The sequence below is a fragment of the Echiichthys vipera genome (genome assembly GCF_963691815.1).
Source record: "Echiichthys vipera genome assembly, chromosome: 13".
NCBI classification, from domain to species: domain Eukaryota; kingdom Metazoa; phylum Chordata; class Actinopteri; order Perciformes; family Trachinidae; genus Echiichthys; species Echiichthys vipera.
This window is the reverse complement of record NC_139838.1, coordinates 16478326-16494706: the sequence shown is the minus strand read 5'-3', so window position 1 is coordinate 16494706 and position 16381 is coordinate 16478326. Positions and strand designations below refer to the sequence as shown.

General features: G+C 43.3%; 1 protein-coding gene across 4 annotated transcripts in view; it reads left to right on the top strand.

The window, feature by feature from the left end:
- Window positions 1–3260: 3260 nt before the first annotated feature.
- The window catches only part of runx1t1 (RUNX1 partner transcriptional co-repressor 1), a 57305-nt gene continuing 44184 nt past the window's right edge, over window positions 3261–16381 (top strand). For all 4 annotated transcript variants that reach the window (XM_083925465.1, XM_083925463.1, XM_083925464.1 and 1 more), the window contains exon 1: window positions 3261–3483. In XM_083925465.1, coding sequence (XP_083781591.1) covers window positions 3456–3483 — 28 coding nt within the window. In that variant the 5' untranslated portion in view covers window positions 3261–3455. The remainder of the gene's footprint in view (window positions 3484–16381) is intronic.

The following is a 16381-nucleotide window of genomic DNA, read 5'->3' as shown; positions in this document are numbered from 1 at the left end:
GATGATGTTGATGGTATGCTGCTTGGCCTCAGGCTATGTTGACCCAATGCCAGATAATTACGGGGGTTCGGATGACACTTGTTTACTGTCAACTTCCAAATTATATTTGTCGCATTCTGGCTTTGTGTGTGTGTGTGTGTGTGTGTGTGTGTGTGTGTGTGTGTGTGTGTGTGTGTGTGTGTGTGTGTGTGTGTGTGTGTGTGTGTGTCTGACTGTTACAGGTGGCCGCCCATTAGGTGGGAAAATGCAGGAAGTCTGCTTGTCTGTGTCCACATGTATCAGACACAGCATGTTTTTCCCTTTCAGAGGCGAGGTATCCTGTGTGTGTGTGTGTGTGTGTGTGTGTGTGTGTGTGTGTGTGTGTGTGTGTGTGTGTGTGTGTGTGTGTGTGTGTGTGTGCTGCCGATCCCACTGGGCAGCTGACTTCCAGGAACCCCTGCAGCAAAAACAGGCACTGTGTGTTTCCTGCTCTCACGCACCGTTATCACAGGACACACACAAACACACACATGCAGATCATTGCCCTATTCTCCTTTCCCTTGCAGGTTTCCTCAACGCCTATCCTTAGGCCTCCGGCCGTCAAGATGTTTCGCTGTGATTGCCATGAGAGAACTTGCTCTCCGGGAACAAACCAGAGGACACAAATAGGCGAGGATCGACGGCATCCTCACAGCCCCGCTGTTTTTTTTCCTGACCATGTTTGGTTGCTCAATTTAAATGGGCACATTACCTCTGCACCTTTCTCATGTCTGAGTCAAAGGCTGCTTTCTTTTCTCTGATATTCACAACAACCTTCCCTTTTTCCTCAGTTTCATTATGAACCACGTCTCATTTTCTTTCCCTCTCTTACTATCATTCAACATTCCCTACCTCCCTCCCTTCTCATCCCACACCTTATTCCCCTATATCTATTCACACATCCTGTGCAGTCCACTGCCTTTGTCAGAGATTGACAAAAGGACCCAGACTGGAAAATGGAAGTAGAGCGCAGAGCCCTTGCTCTGTGCTTGTGAGAGTGCCAGAGACTGTATCTCTCCATATCCCCTTTGAGAACACAATGCAACCTACAGCCGAAGCAGTGAGACAAGGGAGAGATGAGCGGGAGAGAGAGGGAGAGAAAAATGAAGGCAAAGAGAGAAATGCACAATGGCACAGTTGCAAACAATTGCCATTAATGGCATCATCTCTTCTCCACAGAGATTGCATTGAGGGAACAATGAGCTCCACGTTGATGGTGCGCTAACAAACCACTGAATGTTTTACATACAGTACAGTGGCAGACACAAGTGGAAGATGTTATTTTTGTTGTGATCATGATGCTCCATAAGCTAGATGAAGTACATTATAGTAAAACATTATTGTTAGAAAACACATGCAGAATTAGTTGTTTTTCAGGTGTTGCCTAGTAATCTGACATCAGACAAGAGAGAACTAAATATTCATAAAAGAAGAAAGAAAAGTTTAGTCAATGTTGCTAATGCTGCCATGCAGTTCATTTCTTTCAGCCAAAATGCCTACAGATATATGAGCACTGCAGAATAGAATAAACTAGAACCTTTTAATTTATGAGATGCTATGAGCAGGCTTTGGTGCATGACTTGTTCAACCATGCTGTTCAAGTGGACCGGTTGTTATCACCGAATTGTAAACGTAGCTTCTGCTCTGTGCTTTCACTGGCTCTGCGGGCAAGATGACTTCCAGATGGTCCGCGGAAAGTGTTTGCCTTAGGTTACTGCAGGCCAGCCTGCCTGTGCCTTTTTCGGCTGAGGGAAAGATACAGATACAGTGTGTGTGTGTGTGTGTGTGTGTGTGTGTGTGTGTGTGTGTGTGTGTGTGTGTGTGTGTGTGTGTGTGTGTGTGTGTGTGTGTGTGTGTGTGTGTGTGTGTGTGTGTGTGTGTGTGTGTGTGTGTGCAGGCATGCATTGCACAGTCCTACTTCTTTTGCAACAACAGCCGACCAGCTCCTCAAGCACTCAGCTGGCTGGTTCTCGTCCATGACACTCCACTGCTGACACTCCAAGGGGACCCAATAAATCACCTGGTACATTTTGTCTAGCTTATTGGATAGACATAAGTATTCTGTAACCTGTAACTGTACATTTAAACAGATTTAAAGCATAACTTTATTGAAAAAGTTATTGGTGACTGTTATATTTGTTGATCTGTCCTTACTGGCACATTTCTGCTCTATAATGTCCCAATGTGAATTGATGCATGTTTCCATTCACTACTGTAATGTGAATATTAAGGAGATGGGCACAATGAGATGAGATAGAGATAGAGTTGGATGGATGAGATCCTCAATCCTCCAACTACTGATCACAATGTGGAAAATGGTGGAAAACTGTGGTATTTTTGTTTCTTTTCATGCATTAACGTGAGGAAGGTTAGTCTCCTCCTTGCTCCCGATGCATTTGTGCATTTGTCTCTTAAGTGGATGTTTACAGGTCCTGTGCTTCCTGTCCGTTGAGATCAGTCAAACTTCCCAGGTGTGTAGCTGCCATCAAAATGAAGGCAGAGTTCAAAGATGGGTGTGGTCCGAGCAAGGGCGGAATAAGAAGGGGGATAGGAAAGAAACAATGATGCTTTCAATGTACCTATGGGCATGTAGGTATTGTTTTAAGACAGGCTTAAAAGGTAATGTAACTAATATGCGATGACACCCGTTTCCTGCGTCCTTGGGTAAAAAAAAACAACAACTTAGAGGTGATCTCCCTGGGAGCCTCTGACGTGAAAAAGCTTCGGGAGCCGCTGGTACAGTAGAAAACACTTCGACTTGACCTGACCCCATTTTTTCAACCTGTTTTAGGACACACAGATGCTGGTTGCTGCCAAGTCGCCGCCTCCTCCACCTCAGCAGCAGCAGAAGCAGCAACGCTCCAGTCCCGCCCACCGCCACCTGGATCTGCTGCGCACCGCCGACTGGAGGCAGAGTGCCGCTACTCCTCTTCCCCACGCCAACGGAGAAGCAGAAAACGAGAAGCCCCTTGACCGAGGGTGTGTGCATTATTTTACCCCCTCCCCCTCCTCATATTTAAAAAAAAAACGATTTCTACAATCTAGAACCAACTCGACGTTTAGAGATTTTCGGAGGAAAGTGCGAAAGACGGGATAGAAATACAGACGGATGCCGTGCGCACTACTGCATCCTCCCTGTCCATCTGTCTCATCTCTCTTCCTTCTCTTGCCTCTGCGCTTTTTACTCCCGGTTTCTCCCATCCCGAATATCTCCCGGTGACTGATCACTTATTGCAAAGGTCCGTGAGCCGACCCTCCTTCTTTTGTCGGAGTTTGAACCGTATTTCTTGAGAAGCTGGAAGTATACCGCCAGTGCCCCTGAGAGCTGGCTGGACTGTAGCCTTTCCTCTTTCCCGATACAAGCGGATCACCGAGGGGACCTTTCGCGGAGTCAAAAGGACTGGAAATTATTTAGCCCTCTCACATCAACATACCGCATGGTGGGAATTTCTGCCTCCTTTCAGTGTAAGTGGCCTCTCTCTTGCTATAGTGATTATACTGTATGTTTTCAATAAGGTTGGGTGGTTTTTTTACCCCCATATGGACATGTGTGCGCCGAATGAAGACAGAAAAAAGCATGATATAGCTGCTGACCCACTATAGAATGTGACATTTATGATTTGTTTCATTTGTTTTAATGTAAAGTAAGCAGAAGCTGTGGTGCTCCATGGGCGATAGACGTGTAGTGATTTTTAAAAAACACGACATACAGTATAGGTCGATACATAGCCAGCAATTAACATTATTTTCCATTTTATTGTATTTTCATTGTGTGAGATGAACTGCGATCATGGCATATTGCAGGAGCGAACAATGCGTGTCTGTGCGTAATAGTGTCTGTTATGGATACAAGCGCATTTCATTTTGATGGGAGAAAAGAGGCTGAGCACTAAGAATTGCCTTTTTTGTTTTGATTAATTGAAGTTGAAGATCGGTTGTGTGTATCATAACCTTACACTACTGACTCCCAGTTAAATTTGATACTAAAGCCATTATTGTGTCGAGGACTGCACTTTAGACAGCCAATATGTGGTTCATTTTGTGTTATCAGAACAGTTTTCCTTTGTGAATTACTGGTTCCGTTTTTAAAAAGTGACACCAGCCCCGCAGCTGTCCTCCGCCTCCATGAAAAAAACAGATATAAATTCAGGAGCTTCAACCCCCCGTGGATGGAGAGTTGTTCTCGGGCAACAGGCAACTTAAGTTCGCGGATCAAGTTTGGTTACTCCCGTTCGATCGAAGTAGCCCTAACATCATCGGATAATCCCAAGAAAGCAGGGTCAGTTTTTTTTAATAGCCAGGCGTGTCAGCGCGAGGCAGGCAGTAATGTGACGGGAGTGCTGAGAACATGCAGGGGTTTTAAAAATCCAAACATTAAACACACGGTTCTAAAAGAAAAACTGCGGCGACTTTTCCATCCCTCTGTGTTTAGTGAGGAGCCAGCCCCAGTCTTCTCCCCCCCAGCCCCCCCCCCTTTTTTTTTAGAGAGAGATAGAGACTTTGCATTTCAGAGTTTGCATTTGAAAACATCCTCCGGAGCTCTGACACAACTGTCAAACGCATCTCCTAGAATTCATGCGAAGTTTCCATCTCCAGCCGCTGCGACTCTGTCATCGCCACATAACCGAAAAGCGCAATAAAAAAGAGGATTCCTTTTTTTTTTTTAATGGAGTGGCGCAGGGTTGAAATTAAAGGGTTCGGGCTATATTTTACCCCAGTGGGAATCTGTTCCCCCGACTGGGAAAAGAGCAGACATGCGGGTTAGGGAGGGAGGCTGCTGGCGCTCAACCTGCTGTCGATGCCCGACTGTTCTCACGGCTCGGATTAGAGAGGGAGGAAAAATATCTCCTAGAAACCCACAGGGCTTTGGGCATTTTTTACGCATGTCGAATAGTCCCATACAAGTCTTTGTAGACATCTAAGAGGGTGATTGTTAACTCCTCTTAAAAGCGTGACAGATGTAGTCGTTGCCCAGTTAAATTTAGATAAAAGGAGAACTGTGTATGAGTATTTCACATTGATATAAGCATATCAACATGTAAAAGCATCTATTTTAAATTTTAGAAAATCTTCTAATGTCTTCTGTCGATTCAAGATACTTTTTTTGTGGGATGTCATGATGCATATAGGCTATATTTAATTATAGTGATCCAAATTGATATTCAGTATTATCACGTTTATCTTATTATCGTTATTAGTTATTGTTATTCACTGCAGTGGTCATAATATGTGAATTGGTCACCTTGGCAGTCATTTATTGTTGTTTTTCCCCCCATTCTTTAACCACTGGGACTTCCATTAAAGTAGTGACTTGACTGAAAAGACCATTACCTGGAGTGTGTGTGTTTACAGAGATAAAGAGAGAGGAGTAAATGAAAGGTAAACAAAGCTGGCTATGAGGGGAGAGTAAATGATAAGTGCTGTTTGCAGGTTATCATCGTGTTTGTGTGTGCAGGTGGTTGCACGTGTGTGTGTGTGTGTGTGTGTGCGTTCGTGCGTGCGTGCATGTGTGTGTGTGTGTTTCTGCATCCATGTGCACATCCATGTATGCTCTATAAACAGGCTTGTATCAGTGTTAGCTGCTAACTCACTGTGGTCCAGGGCTCTGTAGCATCAGCTATAGCACTTCCAGGGGCCATCTGCCCAGCCAACAGCCTGCCTCACACCTGTTCTACCTCCCTCCCTCCCTGCTCTCGGGCTATAGGGTCAAACGCATCAGACCGCTGCTCACAGACACAGACGTGGCCTTGCAAAAATAATGGCAGCCATTTTATTCTCGCCTTTACACACACCCAAACAAACACTTATAAACCCCTGGTTGGCAGGTTAAGAAAGATTGTCGTCTTAGAGTGACAGACAAATCTCTTTGGCTTGATTATTTACATTTTTTTTCATCCTTTAGTGCTTTTTGATGCGACCCACAGACAGCTAATAGCTTTCTAGTGTTGCACTCAAACACAGCTTCTGGATCACAGCCTCAAACAATGAATTACTAATATTTCGGGGGGGATCAGTTTTCTCCTTTAGCACAGAGTCATATTGAGGCTTGCTTCAGTGCTGTGAGGTAATTACAAATCATTTGTTTTTAAGCATGACAAACAGACGTTTGGATGCGATCCAGGTTTGCTATACGGTGAATAAGTGATGATGACTCAACAGAGTTAATATGTCGGCTAAGTCGTGAAGCCCCCCCCCCCCACCCCCCCTTGTGTATTTCTGTATCAGCCGTAGGGCTTTACTGTCTCACAGCTTTAGTTTGATGGAAATATTCTCCACCAAAAGGCATAGGCTTGGTATTGGACGGCGCCCAGAAAAATCGCAGTACCTGTATTGTTTCAGTATGTGCTTTTTCGGTTTTAACTGAGCTGATTTGAGAGGCTCGTTTCCACAAAATGATCAGCTAGACACATGTTTTTTTTGCCAGCTTGGTCTTATCTAGTGAGCCGAAGCAAACACAAGCTACTTCACTTACGGGGTGGCCACCCTATGCTATAAAATGCTCTATGTTCTCAAAAGTTGGACAGTTTTGATTGTTTGTTGTATAATTTGGGAGTAAAGTAGCTTTCCTGGTTTGTTCATATAACTGCAAAGTCCTGGAGTTCAAAATGCACGGTTTGTCACTATAAACGTAGTAAACGAAACGTACAATATTCGTCCGTCATTCCTTCTGTTATTGCATAAATGGTGTATAAAGATAGATATCAGAGTGTTTTTGAAATAGGCACAGGGTGCACTTGACGCCATGAAGTCAGAGTACAAATGTCAGCATTGTCAGCCACTGTTCCATGCACTCCTTTAAAGATGTATAGATCTGTTCTGATTATTTAGAGCCATCTCTTACCCAAGTCCCTGAGTGAATTACAGATAGTCAGGGTGTGTGCGGGTGTGTGTGCATGTACCTACGTACACACAAATGCTCTTGTAGATCAATAGGCCCATTGATGGTTATCAGCGAGAGGGCAGTTCTCTTCGCTGCTTATTGAATTTCATCACCCATGAAAGAGCAGCAGTTCTGTATGGATTTGAGTGTGTGTGTGTGTGTGTGTGTGTGTGTGTGTGTGTGTGTGTGTGTGTGTGTGTGTGTGTGTGTGTGTGTGTGTGTGTGTGTGTGTGTGTGTGTGTGTGTGTGTGTGCCCGCGTGCATGCATGCGTGCGTACGTACGTGCGCGCGTGTGTGTGTGTGCTCGCTCTCCGGCACTCACAAAAACAAGAGGTCTTTGTTTTATTGTAGTCATGAGTTGGCCTTTACAGAGGCTTATTTAATGTCAAAGTCAACAGTGAGCACTACAAACTGATTTTATTGGCCCTGTTCGTGTTTTTACTCCAGATAACATGAGACTTATAGGGTGAGTGAAGATGAGGCCAACAGGGCAGATTCTGACAATTCATCAAGTTTCATGGACGTAGTTAATCCTTCATAGGTTTTTAAACTTCTAGCCATTTAGGACTAAAATGGGAAATCATATTTAGAACAGAATGGTTCCTTAATATGACCAAATCCAACTTCTTATTACTTTTCTCAACTCTTGTAAAACGCTAACATAGAGACAGCTGTAGTAGCGGTATTGTTAAAGAAAGACAGCTGGGAAATGTAGTTCTTCACTGGCTAACTGTATCTACATTATAGTTCCGGGTTCTTGGACTAGAGCACATGCTGCTTTCTCTGTCCTCTCTATATAGACTGGGATTGAGTTGCTAATTAACTTCACTTTCTCAAACTGTATCGCACACAGACTGCTGCACACACACACACAAACACACACACAGAATCTCTCTCTTAGACTCCTTCTCATGATGTCTTTCCCCTTGTGCTCTCTCTCTCTCTCTCTCTTTCTCTCTCTCTCCTCTCTCTTTCTCTCTCTCTCTCTCTCTCTCTCTCTCTCTCTCTCTCTCTCTCTCTCTCTCTCTCTCTCTCTCTCTCTCTCTCTCTCTCTCTCACTGTTTATTTTCCTGCCTCCATCTGGAGCCGGCTGATATTGTAATCGCCCTAATGCACATTGCCTTCCCCTCTCACACACACACACACACACACACACACACACACACACACACACACACACACATTCATACAATGTGCCATCCTGACAAGCCCCTTTTCTTATTTCAAAAGATAAGCCACTGGGTGTGATTCTGTGACTGTGTATGTGAGTATACATACAGTGCGAATGCAGGTGTCTATACAGAGTGTCTAATGAATACAAAGGGATACACAAAAGTGTACCCTGCACTCTGCCAAAGGTAAAGGTATTGAAAAGGCACTTCTTGGAGCGCCGATAATGTGGCTGAGTGAAGATGTTACCTGTTATCACTCACCTCAATACTCACCTATCACCCAATTTACATTGAACATTTAGGCAGTGGAAGGGAAAATAATTCAGGGTTAATAGTAGAAGTGTGTGTGTGTGTTTTTGCATGTCTTTTTGTGCAGGTTTTATGAACAAGGAAGTGTGTACGTGTGTGGCCACTTGGGAAGCGATTTCCGCGCTGCCATCTCTAATAGCTATGTTTTGTGATTCAGGAGAGGTTTGGGATGTTGGAAGGCGGGAGAGTGCAGACACACACACACACACATTCACACACATGCCGAGGACACACAGACAGGTGTGATTGATGGCGAGTATGAGCTGTGAAACTGCACGATTAGGAGGCTCTTTTTTTCTCCCCAGTTCACGAGAGGACAATTGTTGAAGAATGGACCGGCTCGCTTTGCTGCCAGTCCATAAAACCTGAGCATAAAAGTCGTTCCTGTCTTGTGTGTGTGTGTGTGTGAGAGAGAGAGAGAGAGAGAGAGAGAGAGAGAGAGAGAGAGAGAGAGAGAGAGAGAGAGAGCGGCAGAGGGGCAGGCGCAGACAGACAGCTCTTAAAACAAACAAACAGGCAGGCAGAAAATCGGACAAATTGACAAAGAAAGACACAAAGAAAGAGGAAAAGGATGGGAAAGAGGGGAGAGCGAAGGCGGGGAGAAGCCTCACCTCGGCCCTGTCACGCTTTAGCGCTTTTAATGACCTAAACCAAGGTTGCTTCCTCCATAAAAATTTTACATTGTTAATGTTGACCTGCTTGAGCATGTGAAAATAATTCTCTTTCTACACCTCTGTCGCTGCTTTTTTCTTTAAGTAACATAATTTACGATCACCATCCCTGCTCATCTTGATCCCCCTCACATTTGATTTACAGCTCGGATCGCTCTCATTAATTTTGATGTATGGATTTGGACGGTACACTTTATGAAAAGGGCAGCCGCTGGAGTGGAGGCTAGCCTGGTAAAAAGAAGTGTAATTAAGATCAGCAGACAGGGAGAGAGAGAAAGCGCCGATCAATAGATGCAGACAGTGGACCCTCTGTTTTTTTCCCCTCGGAGTATTGACGCGTCCAGTCAATTACAGCTAGAGAGAGAAGATGGAGAGATGGGGATGTAGGGTGTGTGTTCAACTATGTGTGTATGTTAGATGTTGCTCATGCGTCTGCTCACATATTGTGAATGTCTACACCCATATGTATGTTAGTAAATGGGTGTGTGTGTGTGTGTGTGTTTGTGTGTGTGTGTGTGTGTGTCAGTTTTGTTGCAAACAGCCATTAGACATCTGCATGTAAGATGTGTTTCTTTTGATAATCACAATAAAATACATAAGACAACTGCAGAGCAGAAAGATCCACTGTTGTTTCAGGACTTCCAGTTGCTCCAAGCCTTTTATCTACCATCAGCGGACACAACTAAATCTTTGTTTCCACCCTTTGCTGGTTAAAATCACACCGCTGCAGCCAAATAATGAGGCCCTTTTCTTTTGTGGTTGAATTTGACTTGCATGATGGGTATTGTAGGAAGAGAGAGCTTCCAGCTGTTGTCAGTTAGTGTCACAGACAAACAGGGAGATGGGACAATGGGACGACGGCCGCTCGCTCCGTCCGATTGTCTTGTTGTCAAACCAACAGCAGGTGCCTCAAATGGTAAAACGCTGAGTGTCAATTATTTTGAGGAAGGGGCATTTTAGAAATTGGTTCAAAGAGGGAGAGAGGGAGAGTGGCAGAGAGACAGTGGGGGTTACATACAGAAATGGAAGAATCTGGTCCATTTTCCCCAAAATGGGGCCAAGTAAAAGCCCTATTTTGTTTAACTTCTAGTACATCCTGTCCCCAGTATTTCTCTCCCCCACATGCCCCCCTACATCCACATCCAACCTTAAATAGCCTCAATTGTTGCTGGCCACCCCGCTAAGTGTTTGTATGCTCACAGTCGATACGGCCTTTGCCGGGAACAAAATTACAGTCCATTTTATCTCAACAAAAGTGATATTTGATGGCATTTCCCCCTCCTAAAAAAGAAGATTAGGCTTGGAATAATCACACTCACTGTTTTTTTTTCTCTCCAAGGGGATAAAAAAAAGTCCTGGTTTTCTGGTTGAAAATGGTGGTTAACTAAAGAAAAAGGGGAGTTGTGAGGATTAGGTGTGAGGCTGTAGCTGTGTATCGATGAATAGAGATCTCAAGAACTGCCTCTCCTCAGATGTGTATGTGTGCTTGTGATACAGAAACTTTCAACAGTAATATAAAATATCTATCTACAGAACCTATCTATCTAAACATATCTATATGTCTGTAGTGTCATCTGATATTCATTCATGACCCAGCTGGTCTTATGGATTTGCGATTGACAACCCTTTCATCAAAGCATCTGTTCTTCCCCTCTGTCGTACTCTCGCCATATGGACATGTCATCCTCAGCTGCGCGTTTCATAGTAACATAGATGATGTGTCTCCATGGTAACCAAAACTCCACATTTAGAAAAATGATATGAACTATGTTTTTGGCCACACGTGTGTGCGCAGACACACCGGTGTCTGTATTGCAATATACCTTGACATTTATAGTGCTTCATAGCGAGTTAGTCGGCTGTGATACTGGACACGTGCAGATTTGTGCAGATACTGCGGCGCTCTCTGAAGTTTTATAGCTCCTGCAGTGTAGGAACATGTTTGTCTTCTCTACACGATAAAGCCATTTGTGGAAGAATCCAAGCTTTTTTTTTAACCTCCAGGATTTAAACAGCTCCAGATTGTGGAAACTCTTTAGTCCTGGTAACACTGGGAGAAGGCGTGGAACAGAGGAGGGAGAAGGGCTCTCACGGAGCAATAAAAATTCAGGAGAGAGCATAAATCCATCTCCCCTTGTAAGGTCAGAAATTTCTTTGCACATGTTTCAAGATGTTTGGCCCGAGTGACGGTAATTTCTTGCCCATCTGTCTTCTCTCCTGCCCCTATGTCTCTTTATCAACATCTGGTTTTCGGTGCGGCAGGGAAACAAGTATCCTTTATAAGCCAAGGGTTCCCAGTTCCCCCTCTGCTTGTGCTATTAACTTAGCCTCAACTACTGCTCTCTCTCTGTGCACACATACTCACATATGCTAACGATTAGAAAGTCATACCATTCAGAAAATGTAATAACTTTCAGTTAGAGGGGGGAGATAAAGTATTTTGGCTTTTTTTTGTTCTCTCTTCACTTTTTCCATAACTGCAAAGAATTTGGGGTTCTGGTTTTTATGCCTCCCCTGTGACAGGACAAATTATTGCTTAGTTGTTAGTTTGAGGATGCTTTGGTGAGAGGAAAACCCCTTCCCCTTAAGAATTAGAGTGGGACCCCTGGGTCTATGTCTTCACCTCTACTACCCATTTAGGAGTGAAGAGCATAGAATCACAGACGCTTCAATTGACTTGTAGGAATATGACATGTTTATTTGGGAATGAATACACACAAACATTTTGCTGCACACTTTAGCAGCGCGGCAAAACTAAGATCTTAATTTGCTATTTCCTCTTTGGCAATATTAAATTGTCCACATAATAATTCACAGCTGTGCAGGGATCGCGTATTGTGGCGCAGCTGCAACTTTATGTTTGTGAATTAAACCATCTCACACACAGAGCTGAGTTACACATCATGTGCACGTACACATCTACAAATAGACACACAGGTGTGCAGTCACCAGATCGCTCTCTCACACATGCTCACAGACAGTAAGAAGTCGAATATGCAGACAAAGACACGCAGATCAGCACCATACAGCAGGGTTGTCAATCTTAAATGAAGGTACGCAAAGCGCGCTATAAGAGCGCCATGTAAGGTGGTGTGCAATGTTCCTGTTGTGTGTTTGAGTGGGTGAACAGTGTCATAACAAATCTGTATACACTTGCATAGACATCAAGGACAACAAAAATACAAATTTTTGCTTCTGTTTTCTGTGTGTGCGAACACAACATACACGCACTCATTCCACCACATACCCTTGTCCTACTTTTTGTCATTTAGCCGCTTAACAAAAGCATGCTGAGCTCCTTGTTACTGCCAATTATGTTCCATTAAATCAGTGTTGTTACTGTAACATAGCAGTCTCACAATTTTATGAAATGAACATTAACTAAAATGCAGCGTCAAATACATTTTGAGATCACAGCACGTACCTCTTTCACAAGTTCATCAAAGTGACAGGTTTCCCTGAACATTAAAGGGGATATATTACGCTCATTTTCTACTCATATTTTGACTTTTTACCAGAACACATATAAATGCAAAAAACACATTATTTTTCTCACTTTAGCTGCACTTTCTATCTATATATAGTTTAGTTGTGACATCACAACTGTACAGAAGTCCTGACGGCTTGTTTAAAGGCACAGTTTCTGCATATGGGCTGTGTGTATTTCTTTGTGGATTGAGGGTTTTGATATAGCACCCCAACCTTTTTTATAATAAAACAGACATAGATTGTCAGGTCATCAACTAAAATAAAGTTAGGTTCAGGTTTTAGTGTTGTTAGGTAGCAAAACAAAACTTTTACAAAACCTTCAGTTTTTTTAGTTATACCACACACGCAGGCACTATATTTAGATATATCAAGTCTATGGTGTTAGCACTTTACCCCAGGCTACAAGACACAATCACACAAAAACATGTAGCCACACGACAGATGCCCTGAACTGCCAAAGACGCTAATGCAATAGTCGTGCACTGCCCGGGGCTTTTGCCTGATAGGACAATAACAACACCAAGTCACCAGCTGATCAAGGGTGGAGGAAACACACACACAAACACACGTCGATTGAAGCACATACAGTATGTGTGTTTATCCTGTTGCCCTGCTTTTTACCATTAACATATAAAAGGGATTAGACTTGTAGCTAAATGTGCGTAGTTGGTTTTAATAATTCAGTGCCGCTCACTAAAACACATTTGCCTGTTGTCTGTTTTCATAGATGATTGAAGATTTTCAAGTAATAATCAAGAAATGTGTGTAGTTTTAGATAGTCAGGGGCTGCTATTGATTTCAAATAATGCTTATTGTTTAAAACTTTTATCTATTGATGGCAAGGACCGTCAGATTTAAGGTACCAGTGCTCAGTTAGAGCAGTGGGAACAAACCAAAATTACATTCTTGTGTTGTGGAATAAAAGCCAGCTTATTAAGCAGTGTTAGTGAGGTCTGTGTGTTTGTGGCTAGGATGTAAGCCCGTTTGCCTGTGCCAGTTGGAGAAGAGGACCCTGAAAATAAAGAAAGTAGGAAATAGGGAGAAAAGCAATTGGGACACGTTTGCGAGTGACTCTAAACCACTGGAAACTGAAGCCAGAAGCCGCAGAGTCGAGCAGCAGAGTGAGAGAGAGAGGGGGAGACAGAGGTAGCGACAGAGCGAGAGAAACACCCCGTACAAGATGTTCAACAACATTTATGAGTTTCCAAATTGCTGAGCTTGGATACAAGCTTCGGCTTTCAGACTCCTAATGTGTTTTTGAGATTCTCTTTTCTGAGACAGCTACTAATACTAAACTGCCTCTGCGCTGGAAGCATTTCAGCATTTTAGGAAAAATAACATGTGAAATTAATCAAGATACATCTAACTAGCCCACGTCAAGGAGTTCACGCAGCAAGTCTTAACCACAGTTACATGTAAGCCATAGTATACACTACATATAGCCTCAATCTTTGATTAAGAGGTGGGAGAAAAACGCATTTTTCATGGGACAGTATGTGGAAGAAAGCTTGCACAATGCGACACAGCTTGCAGCTAAAATGACATCTTACTGTTCAGATGATTACCAGTGTGAGGATGCCTTATTTCCTGAAAACAAATAGAAACTTACAGATTTGTTTATGTTTTTGTTTTTAAATGCATGAGGAATGAAAACGCAGCTCCTGCCTGTGCACCGCAAGGGGAGCAATTCAAAGCGCATTGCTTTCTTCTCATTTGAAACATGCCAGCGTTTGCATCCACAACTTGCAAATTAAATAAGGGTCTTGAGTATGAATGTGTGAGAAAATGAATTTCACAAACTCACAGATCCTAAAATAGTTCATTTTTTAACAGTATTTATAATTTTATGAATTTCCCGGCAAACAGCAGAAGTGACGGCATTTTAAATCTCTACAAAATACACAAGTAATGCCCTCCACCTCATGCATATTTTTATAAACCCAGATGGATGGAGAGCCACAAACACGCACACCCTGCCATCCCTCCATCCCACTGAAAACCATCAATTGTGATACTGTTGAGTGGTTTTGATTTAAGAAAAGGTCCTACAGTCTCTTTTCTGTTTCTCTCTCTAGTGTCTGAGAGCAACACAAATGGTGCACTTGTGCCAGAAGAAGAAGCAAGGACACAGTGTTTTATTTTACCAGCCAGACACATGGCCAGTCTGGTTCAGGGCGAGAGAGGAGAAGAACGGATTACTGAGAAAAGAGGTGCCGTACTTTTGGTTTCAGTTTGTTACAATGTACTACATTAGTCAGATATGTACATTGATTTGAGAGTCATTGGTCACTGTAATCATAACTAAAGCAGTACCTTCCAAACACAACTATACTGTAAGAAATAGAGTAGGAAATCCTTGTTCCTTGCAAAAATATACCTTCCTGTTTTCTTGGCTTTTTTTTGTATCTGTTTCCTCTCTGCATTGTGTCTTTTTCTCTCTGTGTTATTCCAGCAATAACAGCCTAGAAAGTGCTAAAAAAAATCACTTTCACCTGTCATATATATGTGCATGTGCTTATATGGTAGTGTCTGAAGAAGCCAGATAGAACAGTCTGCTTACCCAGGGAAGCAACTAGGACAGTGGGGTCAGGCCCAAGGCCATAGGTCCCCTCCTATCCCTCTTCCCTCTTCCATCAACTATCCTCCATCCGCCTTCAATCTCATGATTGCGGTTCCGACTTTAATTAACTGAAAATAAGCAAAAACATCCTGGCTCAAGAGAGAGAGAACTAGTCAAAGAGTGTCCCACTACTATGTGTGCAGGTTTGTTTTTGCACGGGAATAAGTCATTTATCTGAACAGCGCAATACTGTCTGTCACATGGATACACACACAATCACTCTCCCCCTCACACACACATCCTGACCCCAACCAGCCAACCATCCCCACCCTTCTCCTCCTCCTTGCTCTCCGGGTTCCCATCCTCTGCCCCCAAACCCCCCCTCCCCCCAACCACCCCCCTCCCAGATTCCTTCTGGTTCCTGACCAGCAGGGCTATCTCTGGATGGCCGGCGGTTCCTCTCATTCTACCAGTCCATTGTGTGGTGGGTTGGGCTGGGTCCTGGGGCCCCCGGGGGCCGGGAGGGGAGCCAGGAATGGCCTGGTTCCTGTTGCTGTACAAGTTAAAGGAACTGTGGCACCGTTTCCATTAGTCCATCGTGACTGCTGCAAAACAGATTTTTAAGGCTGTTTTTGTGGAAACAGTTACATCCATGTAAGTTGTTTCCCTCATTTCTGTGGACCTGTGGCTTTGTTAAGGAGTAATCGGGTAGTTTAATTGGATGCCTTGGGTGTAAAAGTAACTTATTAACACAATTTGTTCCACATCTGGACAAAAAAAATCTGTATTTTGCATGTAAAAAAGTACAGGCCAAAATGGAATGGCTTTCCTCTGGCTCAGGATATAGTCCAGTAGGAGAGAGACAGAAAATATACTGACAGACTCAGAAACAGATTCAATACAAATGAAGCAAAGACGGACATTTTTAATGCCACTGACAAGATAATGCCACTGTAAAACATTTGTATTTGTTCTTTTTTCAAAAATGAAGGCACTGGTACAGGAAGTCATCCATTGTGGTTTTTAATACTAACAAATATGGACAGCAATAGTGTTTTAGGATCATTTGGCACCTTATAGCCCAACACTGACTTCATCAGCAGCCAAGCAGCAATACCCATCCTCAGTGAAGACGGCAAATCTCAAACGAGTAGGCTATGAAAGTCCCTTTCTTTCCCCACCCTTTAGAAAAACTTGAATCAAAGCATGCTTACCCCTCATTATCTTTCTCATTGAGCTTACAATATGATGAAAACACAATTTAATGCATGTGTGTGCGTAA